This window comes from Anarrhichthys ocellatus, unplaced genomic scaffold (assembly GCF_004355925.1).
Source record: "Anarrhichthys ocellatus isolate YVR2014 unplaced genomic scaffold, GSC_Weel_1.0 scaffold23, whole genome shotgun sequence".
NCBI lineage: Eukaryota > Metazoa > Chordata > Actinopteri > Perciformes > Anarhichadidae > Anarrhichthys > Anarrhichthys ocellatus.
This window is the reverse complement of record NW_022280053.1, coordinates 5,422,749-5,441,410: the sequence shown is the minus strand read 5'-3', so window position 1 is coordinate 5,441,410 and position 18,662 is coordinate 5,422,749. Positions and strand designations below refer to the sequence as shown.

Genomic DNA, 18,662 nt, shown 5'->3' with positions numbered 1-18,662 from the left:
GGTCCAGCATCGAGTCGCAGTCTGCGTCTCCGTCTCCTCCGATCCTTTTGTCTTCCTCTCATTACTGTTCCAGCTCACGTCCCACACACTCTGTACTGAAGCAGAGTCTCCTCTTGTAGAACGATATTAAATGAAAAGTATTGAGCGTTCGTAAAATTGGATGTTGAAAACATTTATTCACAGTGGCACCAAAGTAATATGGAAATTTCTCCGGAACATCGGTGTATATCTGAAATTGAAATCTTAACAGCACGACAGCAGTAACTAAAGTGGCAGAGTTTAAACCAATACATTGAACATGATGTTTGTCCCAATGCAATCCTGTATCTATGGCTCTTGTTAGGACGCCACACCTGAATACACTCTGTTTACTGTCGACTGTATAACCGTCTATATTTGTGTTCAGGCTCTTCTGCCTCAGGTGTGTCTGTATACATCCCAGACTCCCTGTCTCATTAGATTTGCTTGGCCCTAGGTAAGTGTGTGTGCGTAAACATATTTCCGTGTGTGTGTGTGTGTGTGTGTGTGTGTGTGTGTGTGTGTACGGTTTGGGAGTTGTAGATATATCCGTAGGTCCTCGTAGGTACCCTTAGGTGTTGTGGAAACGTGAGCGTATTTGAGTGCTCATTCAACCATGTAGCGACTGTCTGATGAGGCCGTCTTACAAACAGACATCCATGCACACACACACACATAGTCATGAAAAACATATACAATGCAATTATCCAGCTTTGTTTTGATGCTTCCTTCCTTCAGGGCTTATTTTAATGCTCTGTTTTATTTACACGCAGTCATAAACACCCACCGTATGTGACTGGAAATGGAAAAGACAAACATGAAGAGAGATTACGTTGCCTTGATTAAATCTCGTCTGTTAAAGATATCATTCCAGACAGCTGTTTCCAATAGGAGCGTGCACTGTGTGACTGTAATGAGAGTGACAACAATAACGAGACAAATGCAATGCACACACAGTAAGAGGTCAAAATGCGAGGTCCGCTCCACTATAGTGCTCCTGCTTTGGGTGTTGCTCAAGGGCACAAGGCACATTTCCAGTAGGATTATTTCATGGACGTTTCTACGACGGGAGTTTTGTTCCTAGAAAAATGTCTGACATCCCGTCTGGGTCATAGACTTTCAAGACGGAGCTTAATGATGATACCGCTGTTCATCCTTGAGCTTAGACTATACTAACTCGTGTGGCATTGGTTCCCATGTCTACGAGGGTTGTCGTGGCTTATTGTTCACAGCTAGAAGGTTTTGACGTCTGCGCATGTGCACACACATAAAAACCACCTTGAGACATACATTCAGCTTAATTGTGTCTTGGACAGCAGAGTGCACATTTAGCTTTTTTTTTTTTAATGTATTTGGTTGTAAACAACACCTTGGTCTTAGTCAGCGGTGTTTCTGAGTGTTTGGTAAGGGCCCTGTTCAGAAGGTTGGGGACCGCAGGATGACTTTTTCATTTATGACCAAATTACTGCGAACCAAATTACATTACCATCATCCCCCCCCCCCCGCCGTCCTTTGTCTTTAATTTGCAAATATTTGTAAGCTAAAAGGCTAACGTAAGATGATGAACCTGCTACACATGTTAGCATTTTCACTGTGAGCATGGGAGAATGCTGAAGTTAGCATTTTAGCTCAATGCACAGCTATCACAGAGGGTTTCAAACCATTAGGGATGCTGCTAAGAATTTCATCATCAATCTGCATACCAAAGGAAAGCAGAGAATCCTTACAGTTCAGAGTATCTGGTCATAGGTTTTGTAGATGTGACATCTTGAAGAAGTTGTGTCGACTCCTTTGTCTCCTCCATCGCTGGCCCTCCTCTCCTCCTCCTCCTCCAGTAGTAGTGGATGTGGCAGTGTAATTGAAAGCAGCCTGCTCTGGTGTTATTCACAACCTCTCATCTTAACTTGGGAAGTTCAGGGAACCATAGGGAGAGATAAAGAGGAGCAGAACATGAGGAGAAAAGAACAATAGAAAGAGGAGAACCAAGCAGGAGGTGAGGTGGGTTTGCGATATGCATCTGGAAACGATGTAATTTGGCCGCGTCTGACTCTGGAGAGAGAACTAATGTTTGTTTAATGTGGGATTGTCCTGGACATGTAATTGCTCTCTTTTACGAGGGAGAGACTGAGAGGAGTTTAAGAAATAAATGTCGTCAAATGCTCTAAGCTGTGGGTTGAAGCTGGGCACATTCTGCTTATGTGTTAATGTCTCCCTCTTTTTTTCCTCGGTCTCCCCCTCCATTTCCCTCCCTCTCTCCATCTTGATGTCTACCTCTCGGTCTCTCTCTCTCTCTCTCTCTCTCTCTCTCATATATACAGACACAGAGCACACCCCCCATCCTTGTATGTGTTTGTGCTGCTGTGTCTGGTTAGTGTCATGGAAGAAAGAGTGAAGGGTAAGGGCCCCTGGAGCCCCCGGGGGACCGCCAGAGGCTCCCAGTCCAAGCAGGCCAGCTCTCTGGAGGCCCCCTCGGTTGCTCGCTCTGCAGCCTCTGCATCTCTGATTGCACATGTTTTTGTGTTGTCGTTTTTTTCCTGCCCTTTGAGATATGTGCAGTGACATGCAATATATGCTCGTACACCCAAGCAAACGTAAAAATAAAGGATGTACGAGCTGTGTTGCATTGCATTGCATTGCATTGCGTTGTGTGTCCATGTTAATGCTCCCAGGCAGTGGTAGTGGTAATGTGACTTCTGTGCCTCTTCGTCTGTTTACGGCTGCACATTCCTGGGAAGAGACTATACACACACACACACACACACACACACACACACACACAGAGAGCCAGAAGCATGTTGGACCACCCTGTCTATGTGTTTATGTGCGCTGGTTGAGTCACAATCTGTGATCTCTTTTTAATAGCCAGAGTAGACACATGCCTTAGCTTTGTAGCACCATTCCTTTTGTTTAGGGAAAAAGCAGAGCCCGAAGATAAATCAACAGATAATAAACATTATGCCTTCTGTTTATTATCAGGCCTTCCAGGAATTTGCCACTTTCTTATTTGGCTACAGAGTTGTTTCGCAAAATCCACAGTACAATAGCCATAGATGACTAGAAATGTCAGTGGATTAATATACATATCTGGGGTATGTGTAGGTGAACAGATAATATCAACTGTATGTCGTTGACTCTAGCTATATAGGCTGTAGTCACTTGTACATGGGACAATAATCTGGGTATTAATATGCTGATATGCTCTCACACCAGTGGTGAAAAAGTACAAACCTATATGCCCAAGTCTTTAGCATTTTTAAGCAGTGTATGAACATTACATAATTTCTTTATATCACACTATAATGTAGTTATACGTAGCTATAATATGTTGTTGGTGTTTATTAATGTACAGTATTATAACTTCTCTTATAAAGACATGTTTTATGTTATTACAACTGTTTTACCACATTGTCATTTATTATCTGTTTACACAAGAGCCTCCACTTATTGTTGCCCACAGGAGGAGTTATAGTTGTTAAAGACACTGCTTATAACTACTTTATAGCAAGTTAAAAAACCTTTTAAAATGTTTATATACTGCCTATAGGGACTCAATTTAAAGTTTTGCATTTTCTGGAAAGTTCCATGGAAATGTATTGATGTATGTATGTTAATGTATTTCATATAAAGTCGGATCTGTCCTCTCCCGACTGCATATTTCGTATGAAATGACTATGTTCAGTGTAGCCTCCACATGGTTCAATCACAAATGGGAATCTCATGCATTTTCTACTTCTACTTCTCTGAGATTGTTAAATATTGCAGTTTAATCGCCCAGCCTTGCGCTGACTTTCTTCCATTTCCTCTTAATTCCACGGTGCTGATTGGAACTCTGGGACAACGTAATGTGCAAGGCCAGAGATCAGCGTCTGCCTTCGTACATGGTTTACCTGAAAGAAGGAATTGATTGACTGAAGTGTGAACTATCCTGTCACATTTCTTTTTATAGTCTTTTGATGTAGAACCAACCCCCCCCCCCCCCCCCCCACAAGACTGATGTACATTATAATAGAGCTTCCCTGAGATCAGAGGTTACAACACACACACACACACACACACACACACACACACACACACACACACACACACACCGAGCTTCTTGTCAATTCATGTGAAAACGCCCAGAGGGGAGAGATGGAAAGAGAAATGAGGAATGTAAAGGGCGCCTATATATTTAACTTTTCATAACTTTCAAACCTTTAATGTATTTGCCTACAGTTGACTTGTGGTCTTCACAGTATGAGGAATATTAACTAGGTTTTTATATCAAGTATTTCTGAATTAATGTTGTTACAGTAGATAAAGTTGTGCGAAGCAGCTTTCAACCCGCAAACTAGCATTTTATTCACTTTACGATCAGCACTGATTCCTGTAAGATTATTTTGTAGCTTAACTCCATATTTTGACTGTTTACCTCATGATTACCACGATGAAAGACAAACTGATTGCCACTGTGATAACTTTCCAGTATAGCAAAATACTTCCTCATCCTCATTTGGTGTCTGATGGGTCTTCAAACACGGGCATCATACTGGACTTCCTGTATCGTATTTTATTGTTCACTGTCTCGCTGGTACCTGAAGCAGTAAAATAGGAGCTGTAACCTCTTAGACTGATGCTACTTGCTCATTATGTTATCCTCTGTCTCGATATAAGTCTGTCCCCTTGTGTTCCTCTCATTAAGTCAGTATCCTGCTGAGAGCTGACTTACTCACTGACCCCCCCCCTTTTTAGTCTCTTATCTTCCCAATTTCTTCCCTCACCTGCCTGAAGACGGTACTAGACCGAATTGTTAGTTTACTCGTTAGTCTGTCCCTCTATATCTATCTATCTATCTATCTATATCTCTGTCAGCCTCTTATCTTCTCTCCTCTTTGGCTCTGCCTCTCTCTATGTTTATTCTCGGGCAGTAGGAGTGCCACCTCTGCAGGCAGCAGGTGTTCCGGGGTCCTAATGATTGTCTGTCTCCAAATGGCAGGTCTGGCAGCCCTGCTGCGCCCTGGTCTTTTCCTGATCAATGCGCAGCAAAACAGAGCACAGCAAGCAGCGGATCAATTAGCGCTGCCCACCTATCTGCTGTTGCAGCTCTTGGCATCATCTTTTCTTTTTTTTCATCATTACCACTTGCGTCATTATCAACATTACCGCTGTTTTGCCCCCCTGCCGTGATTGTTGGCCAAATCTCCGAGAGGTAGTGTGCTTATTTGAACTGATAATAAGGTGTCTGTCTGCAAGTATGCTGGACTTCCCCTCCACACAGACAGAGATGCAGCAGTTGTCCAACGCCGTCTTTCCTAAACAGATCCTTGTGCGTGTGTGTGTGTGCGCGTGTCTATGCGTGCAACAAAGGATGTTTTGTAAAGCTATGGGGTAATAAGAGGCTGAACTGGGCACAATGCTCCACAAAATGGTGTGATTATGACGTGGCTGTGGTACCATAATGCAGGTCAGACAATGACCTATTTAAAAAACAAAAAACTCCCACAAGGCTGCTGCTGCTCAGCCAGTCTGACCCTCTCCGTCCATCTGCGTGGTGCTTTATTCCCCCTCTGTTCATGCTTTACTTCATCTATCTTACCTTCCCTCTTTTATTTTGCCCATTATAACATCACATTCACGATTAAAAATTCTGATTAGTGGTCTATGTTGTGACAGTGTGAAAACATCTGTCTTTCAGGTGTGGCTTTTGACTCTCTCTCTCTCTTTCTCTCTCTCTCTCTCTCTCTCTGTTTGTCAGTCTGTGTTTATCTCCATGCCCTTGTCTTTGTCAGTGCTCTTTCTTAATACGTCTGGTTTGTCTGCCCTGCAACAGCCTACAGTGAGCAGCGGGGCCAGCCAGGGAATCACTAAGCTATTGGTTTAATGATGCCAGCCCCTACTTTACAGGGATTTACATGTCTGCGTCTCTAAACACCCTGTACACACACGCACAAACATGCATAAAAACACGCATGGGTATGATAGAATGGCTACACACACACACACACAGATAGTGTAGTGCCGGCAATGTCCTTCCCAGTCACTGATTGCATCGGCAAACTCTATCATTTTCCTTGTCAGACAGAAAGCAAAGGTCAAACATACCTGCAGACATAACACATTTGTGCTCAGCATGTTGAAGTATTAGCAGCAGAATCAGACAGACAGAAGACACACACACACACACACACACACACTCTCTCACATAGGCGCATTCGCACCCTCACAGCCTTCAAGGGAGGTTTGTGTAAATGGTGGAACAAGTAAAATGGGGGCAGGATCATTGAGACTAATGACATGGCTCATGTCTGAGGGCTGTGTTTTCCTGTGAGTGGCGGTGACTAAATGACAATGCAGCAGGCCGGAAAATAGCACATGACTGGAGGAGAAGGAGCATGACAAAGATTGGGAAAGAGAGGCTGCAATGGTTTCATGCAGTCACACAACATGTCAGGTGTTTTTGGGCTATCTAGTTGATACTCTTTTGGGAGGAAAAACCAGTGTAAGAGAACAAAGTGGGGAGTGGAAGAGGAGGAGGAGGAGGAGCCAATATATTTAAATCCTGTCTGGGTTTCAAGTAGACCACGGACCTCCTAATCTCATCCTCTTGACAAATATACACGCAGGGCCAGGCAGACGTCTAGCTAGCCTATTTTCATTTGACCTGAATTCCCCAGTGTGGCATTTTTTTCCCCTACCAGGCTAATCTCATTAAGTCGGTTGCCGAGCCAGAGAACAAACACATGAGGCAACCCTCACTCTCACTCTGCCTTCCTCGCCTCCTTTTGTCGTCTCTTCATTGCGCTCACTTTCTCCATCAACCCCCTCCACCCACCCACCCACCCCGACTCTCTTCTTCTGTTTCCATTTTTGTCGCCGTCTTCCTTCTCTTCCTCCCACTCACTTGTCTTCCATATATCTGTCCCTGCGTTCTGTCTAATTAGCTGAAGAGCAGTGGTCTGTATGTAAGTCGATGCCCACTCATGTAGCCTGCCACAGCAGAACGGAGTGGAGCAGGTCTAGCTAGGCAGTGGAGTCGAGCCCAGAGAGCCACGCAATCACTCCTCATTATAGCCGGCTCTTCTGCCTTCCGCTTGCCTCTTCAGGCCTGCCTGTTAAAGCGCCACACCGCCGTGCACCGGCCTGTGGATATTCAATGCAGTGCATTATTGCATCTGTGTGGCGAGCCTGATTCATAGTCAACGCACAACTGCATACAGTTTTTTTTACAATCATTCTAATCCCCCTGGCTACTTTCAGGGGGGATATTGTGTGTTTATGCTTATTATAAATAAAAACGAACGCCACACAGCAAGCAAAGTTATTTATAAGATAGGGACTTGTTTCCGAAGCAGGGCACCGAAGATTGAATATAAAATGCTACCACGGGCAGTTGTTACGGATGGTTAGCCCAGATTGGAGGCGGAATCTCTGCTTCCAATCAGCTTGCCGTTGCAGTCCCACCGAGCTGCTGTTTCGAATCTAGTCTTCGCTGGTATTAGCAAATTATTGGTCAACACAGGTCGTCATCAGAACAAACAATCCTTAAGTCTCACTTTGGACGACTTGCAGCTCATATTGTTTTCTATAAAAGTGTTTATCCATTTTATGAATGGTCTTTATTACACTTTCTACGGTTGTAAATGTGTCTCATAGCGCAGAGGAAACAAGCTTCTTCTTTTTTTTAACCAAAAAGCTTTACTGATTCATGCATATACACATTAAAGATTAAACTGGCTTGCTCAGCACCTCATTCTAATGTATTTTACAGGAATTGCAATACTTCCAGGGGAATACACTTCTCTCATTTCAAGGCTGAAATGAGGCAGGATGTAACCCCAGAGGAAGCTGCTGATGAGTACTGTCTAAGGCGAGGCTTCCTGTAAAGCAAAGATGAGAATTCAGGTTTGGGGAGCAATTGGCTGAACTGGTCAATTAGTTATTTATTTATTTCACAATCCTGGCAATTAATACAATGATTCAGTCATGTAGTTATGTTTTTTTTAATCTAGTTTTAAGGGTCACCGCCTCGTTTTGAGCTACTTTCACATCATGATCGATAGTACACCGTCTGTTTGTAGTAGCTGAAGAGCAGTGGTCTGTATGTAAGTCGATGCCCACTCACTGCATCTGTGCTGAACTGTCCCCGTACAGACAGGTGTTACCTGTGTCATGTAGACAAATCTTTTTAATACATTTGTTTTACATAGTCGTGTAGAAAACATCATGTCCAGTTATGAGTGGACTTCTAGTGCAACGTTGCCATCAATGCAAACGCAAGACACTTGAATGGAACAGAGCATGATCATGTTATTAGTAGCGCCGGCTTTTTCCTCGTATGAAAACGGCCTTACTTGAGGAATTTTACAATGTTTTGTTTATTGTTCTTGCATAGATAGAATATTTGTTTTCACCTTACTTAAAGAAAACAATGACCACTTATAATCACACTTCAATGCCTTATCTGTGATTAAAAGTAATTAACAACATATTACAAGAATAACAAATATAATACACTCTGATCCTGTTAGTGAGTGACCAAGTATTATGATACTTGACCGTTTAAGTCATTATAAAATGCTTTTTAATGTTATTATAATTGTTATAAAGCATCATTACTATGTTTGAGTGGTTCTAACTATAATTATACAGTGCTATAAGCCGATTATAACACATTCTAAGTTTGTTTATAATGCATCACAAACATAGACAGATATAGACGGAGCTAACAAAAGGTCTTCTTTGTATTTTAAGGTTAAAATGGACAAAGTGCATTCTTGCATCCAAGACATTTTTGATGTCCACAACTGGTTCAGTGACTTGAGTTTGAAGTACTCGTATTGAGGTTATTTAGACAGTATGAATACGATAAATAGACCAATATTAGGTTATTACACATATATCAATATTGGTAATAATATAGTTATATAAGTGTTCCGCTCAGTAAGAAGTAGTCTAAGGCATTCTAATGAAGAAAATGTTTGTTTGTGTAGAAAGCGGGGATTTGGTCTATATATTATCAGATTAACTCAAAAGCTTACAGCTTCTCAGTGTGACGGGGACTATTCTTGCTAATCATGCAGACCCACGATCAGGGTTAGGGAATCTTTGCCATGTGTGTTACAGTGTTGGTCCTTCTGCCATCGGACTTATTTCATTAGTGCACCATCTCATTAAGCTAAGCTTGGATGTTCTTGACTCCTGCACTCTCTTAGTCTGCATTTTTGTGTTGCTGTTTACAGAGTACATACATCTCAGGGCAAATACACTTGCTATTACTTCTTGTGAGGAAGTCATAATATTTGTTTTTGCTTTTTGGCAAATGAAAAACAGCAAGTCCATCTTGCAAACAGTGTTTGTATTTACAGAGATGAAGCAGGTTACTATTCATTCTTTTGTATTTTTAGATTGGTTTGGAAACTGGCTGCATCACCTCAGGATGTTATCTATAATATACTATCAGTACGTGATAGATTTTGCAGAGCGCCCGCAGTTGTCACACTGCGGGAAATCATACATCCGCGCTTGAACTGTATTCTGCGATTCATTGCTGCGTTGTTGTTGTTTTTTTAATCTCTTTTTAAAGATTATTCATTTTCCCACGGTCTCTCTGCCATTTCCTTTCTTGCCACAATGGACAAAGCCACGTGGGACGTTATCTCATCACGGCGTGGCGTCTGTCTATCTGTCCGTCTGTCTCTGTAGGCACATTATTGTGAGAACACAATGCATGATAGAATCTCTGCTCTTAAACCGCAGGTAGTAGAGCAGATGGTCTGATTAGATGTTACCGTGATGCTTAGATTTCTACGTTAATAAGACGGCTGATTTCCTTGGAACTACCAAAACTTCTTAGAGTAGTGATATAAGGCTCTAAGTTAACTATTTTAGGAGCTACCTTTATAGGTACTCTCCAAAGGTTAAAGGTTTCAAAGCAGGAACAAATGGACACACACGATCCCAAACACCCTTCTTGTTACAAGATCTTAAGTTCTGTTTGCGACTCAGCATTTATTTTATTTGTAGTCCCTCAGTGGCGAGATGGGAGGTGGATTGTAATACCTTTGGACAGAGCCTGGTTAGCCGTTTCTACCTGTTTTCAGTCTTTGTGCTAAGCTAAGCTAACTGGCCGCTGATGGTATTTTCATATATACCCGACAGACATGAGAGTGCTATTGATTCTCTCATTTAACTCAGAAACATAAAGGTGTATTTCCCAAAACTATTCCTTTTGATGTACCTTTGAGATTTGAGCTCTCGTAACTACAACACACTCGTGCATTGAAGTTCCTGCCTTCTAAATCTTTGTGATGTGTAGTTTTCTCTGCCTGATATGTGTTTCTGAATGTAATTGCTTCGCATTTTGATTCGTGACAAGCCTACCTTGTGTGAAGAACTTTGTAAATAACGCATCATGACAGCCACTCAACCTTCTTCGTCTTCCTCTCGTTCCCACACCCTTCTCGTCCCATACTGTCACCTGTCACTCCCCGACAGTTGTTTTTGCCTCCAGAGGAAACCTACTGTGACATGACGTGATCTGTGGCTTTGAATGTCACCTATCTGTCCCGAACTAAGACCTGGGCTGTCAACTTTCATCCTTCTCTCCCTCCTTCTGCTATTTCTTCCACTTCTCTGTTTTCCCCCCCTGCGGATCAATCAGGAAGCAATCATTTAAAAAACACCATTTCAAGTGGAACCAGTGTAGTGGGAAACCAATTAACCTTTACATCCTCCCTCTACCCCCAGGCCCAGGACCTGAATGTGATCGAGGAGGTGATCCGCATGATGCTGGAAATCATCAACTCTTGCTTGTGCAGCTCCCTACACCACAACCCGAACCTGGTGTACGCGCTGCTCTACAAGAGGGAGCTCTTTGAGCAGTTCAGGACGCACCCGTCCTTCCAGGACATCATGCAGAACCTGGACACGGTCAGTCAAAGTGTTTTTAGTTTTTTCTTCCCCTCACTCGAATATCAGAAGTAAGAAGCATGAGCCAGGGAGCGCTTTACCTCATAGCTGAGCTGTGGTAATTATTCCACAGATCAAGGTTGTACAGATTTCCCCTGAATGTCCTCTCAGTCTGCAGGGAAAGTTTAAAAAAAAAAGCCAGGCAGCGCTGGAACATATGCGAACTGCATCGTTAACGCGGTATGCAGTCGGACTGTACGTCACGCTGAGCCCTGTGAGCTTAAGCTGTATTGATGAATTAATCAGTCTCCTTGTGTCGAGAGGCTGTGTGTCAAATATTCATCGAGTGTTGGGGGAGGAAGAAACGGCATGAGAGAAAGCTGTCATTCACAACTCTATTTGTCATATAGAGGAGGAGAGGAAGCTTTGCTGCGTATGAGCATGTATGTATGTGTGTGTGGGGGGGGGATGGGGGATGCTGCATCCATAGCCATGGGTTTTGGTGTTATCCATGAGTATGAGGGAAGCATGCTATCTAGAATCCCTCAGTTAAGCCAGTATCCCTAAGGCAATTCTGCAAAGCCTTCCCTGTGCTTGCAAATCCGTTTGTGTGAGCATGAGATTCAGGATGAGGGGCTGCTTTTTTTTTTTTCTTTTTCTCCTCCAAATTAACCCCATGTGGGAGGCCTTCAGAGCTAATGACGAGATTAGTATTAGATAGAGAGAGACACACACACACACACACACGCACAGTGCTCTGGTGTGTTTAAATTGCCTGTAGATGTGTTTTTCACCATTGGTTAGACAAATAAGAGCATTAAAAAGAATCAGTAATACCTAGAGTTTTTTTCAATGACCAAATATCCAACATTTCTCTGGGGGAAGAAGCTAGCACAGCAGTGGAAACACAAAATACTGTTTCCTTGATGTCTTCTTTGGGCTTAAACCCAGAAGGCATCGGATAATTTGAGCTCCAGTGAAGTGCTCATTTTAAGTGGGATGAAACGCGCTCAAGCCCTATAGTGAATGTGTAATGTGAAATATTGCCAGTATGTATGTGCTTTCTTAGCTTGGAGCCTACAGGCATATTAGCCGAGCATGTGTTCGTAGCATGTTGAACTTGGTTTAGATGTATTTCCCTCTCTAAAAGCAGACGTCATGCAGTGTTACAGCCATTGCTTCAACCTTTATCCACTTATTTGCAATGATTCTTAATCAGTATTGTCATATAATTGCTATAAAAATAATACTATACGCAGCTCTCTATCTCCGCGTAGTATCGACACAGCTTAGTGGCGACGCGCGGATACGTCTTGATGGCTGTTGATGCAAAAAGCAGCTAAATGTACGTCGTCTCAAATCTTTAGTCGACATGTAACGTTAACAACATACCGCGGTAGAACATTCACTAGCGTGGCTGTTTACAGAGCGAGGCCCGCGACATGTAGCACGAGGCCACTTTGTTCTAACTTGGATCTCCATATTGCACCCGGTGTCATCATGTAGGGTGTGGCTGCTGCAGCATCAATGTGACAGCTCCAAACAGCGGGATTAGAGGAGTCAAAGAGCTTCATGATGGAACTGAGAGTTCATATCGAACCTTCAGAGATCAAGAGGCCATGAGATCCTGTGTTGTTTTCTTTTGGGCTGTACCAACTGTCACTTGTTTCATTCAAGCTTCTATTGAAGTTTTTGAATGAAGCTTCAAACGTCTGTAATCATATTTTATGACTTCATCGTCCAAAAAAACCAACAAATCCTCAATTTGAATGAAGTGATTTCTTTCATGAATATAACTCGTCAGTGTGTGCCACACAAACAGTTTTATGACGGCTGTGAAAATGTTATCTTTAAAAGGTTAAATACCAATAAATATGGATTAAAGTAGAATATTTTGTTGGCTGGAATCATATCCGCATTTGACATCATCAATCTTTGTTCAATAAATGAGGTACTTTAGTTTCGTTTTGATTTTAGGCGTCCCTGTAGACAAAAGCAAGTGTTTTCCGAGTTACTGTAATTTACTGTTCTTTAATATCTTTTTTTGACATATGTGCCAATACATACACATTAATACCAGTTTATCCATGAGCCCAGTATTTCCTGATAAACCGAAGTGTGGTTTAAGTTGGTTTACATTTCTAGGTTTAGGTTAAACAAACATGAGAAGTTGATTACGGAGCTTCAGAGGTGCTGATTGGCAGGATTTAGACAGGAAGCCCGTCAGGCTCTGGACCAAATGTTGTTGTTTTTTGGCAAATTTAGTTTCTGTATTGTGATTGGCCCTTTCCTCCCGTGTGACCTTGTAGGTGATCGGCTTCTTCAGTCAGCGTCTGGAGCAGGCTGGAAGTGACCTGTCAGTCGAGAGGGTTCAGGAAGTCATCATGAAAGGAGCCCAGGCCCTGCCCACAGACAGACTGAGGGTAAATCTCACACACACACACACACACACACACACACGGATACACAGCAGGGGGTTGGATGTAATGGGCGAGGAACAATGAAATATGAGAGTGGCTGAAGAAAAAAAAGAAGTGGGACATATTGGTCATCAAGGTGCATGTGTAGAGGGTGCAATGTGTTGTCACGGGCTGACAGATATGGTTGATTTGGTGCATGGGGAGGTGAGGGAAAGGAGAATTAGTTTGTCTGGACAGGTGAGAGAGGGAGAGGTATGGGATAGGTATATGGACTGAGGCGAAGGAAAGATGGAAAGAGCCATTGGGACATGAGACAAAAGGCTAAATCCCAATTCTCATTAGCATTAATGCCCATCTTCATTCCATCTTCGCTGGCCTGCTGCATGCGAACATGTAATGGCGTTTCAAGGAGATGGGATGGGGGGCTAGGGGGCACTTTGTCATGTGCACATAAGATTGGGGGAGGAAGGGGGGGAGGGGGGAATATAAATCTGCCACCGCGCCTCGTTACCCAACACTCCCTACACTCCTGGCGGGTTCGCTAACCCCCGCCCTTACCAGCGCTCCTCCATTAATCAGTGAGGAAATATGTAACCGGCGGTCTCCTCACCAGCACAGAAACTCTTAATTGCGTGTTTCATCATGTGTTTCATGTTCTGTACTCGGCGGCTGGCTGCAAGGCATTTGTCTCGCTAGCCGTTGTGCAAGAGGGATGGCGCATGGCCACGAGACCGTGTGCCGTCTCTCCCGGCACCGCTCTCATTCTCGGCGCCTTAATGTAACGATCGACCGAAGCGCCGTGTTATTCCGCATGGAGCCATGTGGATAACCCTGCCATGTCCTTCAGGGGGCTGCACCTGTAGCACACACTCATGCAGTCAGCTGTGTGTGTGTGTGTCTGGGTTGTAACTGTGTGTGTCTTTGTTTCTGTGTTGGTGACTCTCACATTGACTCCAGCTCCACAGCGTGACATGAAGCGAAGTGTATATCTGGGCAAAGTGTCCTCGGAGAGAAGGCCCCCTGCTTTATGGTACCATCGCTCAAACAAACAGCTGTCTCTCCGCCTCTCGCTTCCTCTCATCTTATGAGCTCATTGCGCTGTACAGCTCCAAAGGCAGAAAATCTATATATTGGATTCATCTTGTGTGGAATCATCGATAAACTGGTAATTACTCTGTAAAGGCACTTACAATGACTATTGGTGTCTCAATCAGGTGTGTGTGTGTGTGTGTGTGTGTGTGTGTGTGCGCATGGAGAGGGCTGACAAGAAACAGAAGAGAGGATGTTACTTCATCTCAAATTGAGTCTGAGCACGTTATTCAGTTGTTTGTAGTTCATTCGTGAAGTTATTCTATAATGTGGTCACTTTCACATGTAATAGCAGCTCAGTGCATTTTAAGGAATGCTTTATAAACGCAAATGGTGTTGATCTTTTTAATTAACTGATGCCGTGTTTACACCGCTCTGCTCGACTCTCGCTCACATTTAGCATCAGTTGTTTTTTCTCTTGTCTTGATTTGAAATGGAAAACCAAAAGAGAGCGAGTTGAGTAGAGGCGTACCATGCAGTGGCATACGATGACGTCTAAATCAGGTTTTTACATTTTTAAAAAATCTGTTTTTGTGCTGTATCATACATCAACAATTAAAATAGGGGCTCACACAGAAAGACAAAGCCAAATTCACAATGTTGTTTACGTCTTTTTGCGTTTCTGCTCATAATTCCTACCTGTTAACCAGCAAGCGGCTGTGCTGCCGTGATGAAATCACACCGTGTGCTCGGCTGTATTGACACTTAAAATGATCAATCGCTAAGAAAGTTAGAGGTGACAAAAAAGTCCTTCTGCGACATGGCCCCCAGCCATGACTGGGGAGCTGACGTCATTGTTCTGCAAAAGCAGTTTCCCCAGTACACATATAATTACCAAGTCAGCATTTTAAGATTTATACACTCTGGAGACAGTTTTTGGGCGAGAGCAACATTTTAGTCTGAAGAGAAGGCAATTTCAATTAGAAAATGAACTGCCTTCACTTGGACGGACACGTAACATTTGTCAATGGGGGGGACATTTATGGGTCTCGACCAAATTACTTAACCTTCAGTTGTCTGATAAAAGAGTCAAAACTATGCAGAAAGGCCAAGAAGGCTCTTCATCAGATGATGGCTGTAATGACCAGTTTTGTTATGTGTCAATAAAAAGACAAGGAGCGAGACATTTCGTTTTTAAGCACAACCTGAAAGTACTAGTGTGGACATTTTCTTCTTCATCCAGCTTCGTGTGGACACCACGCGAATGTGGTGCCTTTTAAATCCATTAGTTGGGAGGAACTGACAGTTTGTTAAGTAAACAATTTAGTTGTTTTGTGTGAGGGGAACGTTGTAGACACAAGACCACAACAGAAAGACTGTTTACATAAAGGATTTTAAGGCACTCGACGCAAAGACGTAGACATGTAAATTAGGTCTCAGCTGAAAGAAAGGGTTAGAAAAAGGTTGTCAATGCCCCGGGGACGACCCTCAGCGCCTCGTCACTCAACCGTCTCCCTCTCATTTGTGTATGCGTGTGTTGTTTCAGGGTGTGTGTGTGTGTGTGAGGCTCTCACGGGCAGTGCCTGTGGAATGTGTTGTTTAGCCTGACCAGCTGAAATCAGCCTTATTGAGCAGCGACAGCCAACAGACTCTCTGGCTCCTCAGAACGGGCCGGAGGGGGTGGGAGGGGCTTACCAGCTGTTGCTCGGTACCTGGGCCTTTTGTAGGCCTGATGGTCACTCTTCAGATAACTTCAATACTTGAACATGATTTCAAATTGTGAGTCGTTGCATTAACAATTAACCAAATAAAGAGATAAAATGTATGAAGCATAGGGCAGTTACTATTTTGTATCCAAACTAATCAATCGGTTTGTCTCTAAAATGTAAATAATTAACTTGACTTTAGTCTACAGCCATGCTAGCGGCTTTGTTAGGCTACACTTTGGCACGGCAGTGCTTTGAGCTAAATGCTAATGTCAGCATGCTAACATGCTCACAATGATAATGCAATCATGCGGAGTTGCAATGATTTAGAATTAACATTTTCTGATAAGCATTAAACACAAATTATAACCGAAGCTGAAGTGAATGTCATTCGTCTGCAGCTGTTTGGTCATAAAGCTAGGTTTTGGAAACATTTGGAACCGGTGATGACACGAGAGGAAAAGTCAGAGAATCACCAAAGTCATCACGCTTCATCGTGAGAGTGACATGAATGCGCGTACCAAATATCTTGACAATCCATGCAACAGTTATCGAGAGACTATAAACGTCAACCTAAAGGAAATCCATCCAATAGTGTGTGGAGCAACCACTCAGAACCCATAGAAACACCATTTACGTTCATTCAAAGCAGAGAAAAGCAACATATCCTCAGATTTGTGAAGCTGAAACCTGCTGAATTATTATGTTTCAGGGACCATTTCAATATCAAGTGTAAGCGTGGACAGAAAATTAGGACGGAGGACTTTTAACAAACCTATCTGAAAATATTCGGGTGGATTTTCTTATTTTTCTTTCGTTTGAACCATGGCCTGAAATCACTATTGTTAGTATTTTTCATTTTCAGTGCTTGTGTATGTACCTGCATCTTTGTGCGTGTGCGTGCAAGTTCATATTTGCTCCCTAGCCGCATTCTTCTCTGTCTGACTGAGCTCTGACATCACAGCAGCGTGCAGAGGCGGGAACGGAACACAGAGTCCTGAGTGAAGATATGAGGCCGGCCAGCCAGTCAGTCTGTGTTCAGCGGCGAGGGCCCGACCCGCCAGGACCCATAACTAACTGATATGAGCCCGGGCCAAGTGGGTCCAGACAGCTGCCAGACTGAGAACACAACAGAGGAGGGGAGGAGGGAGAGGAGGGAGAGGAGGCGACAGAAGAGCCAGAGGAGATGTGTTTTAGAGAGGAAGCCCACAGTATGGACAGAATATGGGACAGAGAAGATATTAAGGATGGTCTGATGGATGCTCAGGGTTTCCCCAGAATAATCAGGGACATTTATGGAACAATAAATATAGAAATCGGTGGAAAAATGCTGGCCATTGTGATACAAGGATTTCTTTCCTCTTTTTGTGCTCAGCATCTAGAGAAAATGGTCAGATTCACACACATACATACATAATAGTGCGGTCTATTCTTTACCTCTTTGTTATCCTCGTTCTTAGCTGTTGTGGATTTCTGTTTATATTCCTTGGATGTGTTGACGTACTTTGCCATTAAAGCTGATTCCGATGTGCAAGGAGGGATTTTAACGGTCCTGCCATTTAGGTTCATATTTTCAGCGTTTCTTTATCTCCCAATAATAACCTTTCCATGACACAATAAACCAGAGAGGCCTGTGAGAAGAACAAGAGAGAATGTTGGCCAGTGCAGGGGTTCAAAAAAAGAAAAAGAACCGCTCTGCCTTTGTTGTTGATGTTAGGCCAATTACACCTCTATTCACAAAGCATTCAGATAGTGGCTGAGAAAAGACCGTTTGTGTGCTTATAGTCCAGCTGTGATTGGTTTTGCTTGTTCCTATAAACCGTGAATGCTGCATTCAGAGGTCGTAATGAAGTGCGTCTCATATTCGGTTGCAATCCAGTCGTAAATCGAGAGAACATGTAAATTTAAATTTTGTTCTTTTAATGTCCTCCTTCAATGTGCAGCGTTGTATTGCCACAGTGGGCTTCATGTCTGTCTACAGATGTGTTTTAATGTGAACTCCCACTTAAAAACATTAAATGACGGTTGCTGCTTCCACCCCATGTTTTCCATATGGATGATCTACTTAGCTATCGGAGCGCTTTTTCCATATATTTGCAAATTAATGAGGGAAACGGTTGATTCCGTAATGCTCACAGAAACGATGTTAATACCACACGCATGTTTGGCGACACAGCAGTGTTTGTTGATTAATGCTTTAATTATCTTAATGACACAATTAGCATAACTAGTTACGTTTGATTCATCAAGATGATTATGGCAGGACGTTAATCAGCTAAACCGCCTCCTGTTTTAGCTTGTTTGTGCATACGAGTCAACAAAGCTGCCAAATTAAGACAAAGTAGTTTCCATCGTAAAAAATTCAAACCCCATGCTGCGCTACGTCGTCTGCGCCAGCAAGTAAAAGTGAGCCTGGCTCGAGTAGCTCTCCACATCATATGAACATTTGATGAGTTTGTAAGCTTGCCTACGCGACCGTCACCTACACACAAATACCAGCCAGATAATACAGCTCCTGCATTGTGTCTCGCCATCACAATGGCAGTGGTGTGTGTGTGTGTGTGTGTGTGTGTGTGTGTGTGTGTGTGTGTGTGTGTGTGTG

General features: G+C 43.1%; 1 protein-coding gene across 2 annotated transcripts in view; it reads left to right on the top strand.

The window, feature by feature from the left end:
- dym (dymeclin) overlaps positions 1-18,662 on the top strand; it is a 49,923-nt gene that overhangs the window by 22,715 nt on the left and 8,546 nt on the right. For both annotated transcript variants that reach the window (XM_031859867.1, XM_031859866.1), the window contains exons 15-16: positions 10,744-10,926; positions 13,215-13,328. In XM_031859867.1, coding sequence (XP_031715727.1) covers positions 10,744-10,926; positions 13,215-13,328 — 297 coding nt within the window. The remainder of the gene's footprint in view (positions 1-10,743; positions 10,927-13,214; positions 13,329-18,662) is intronic.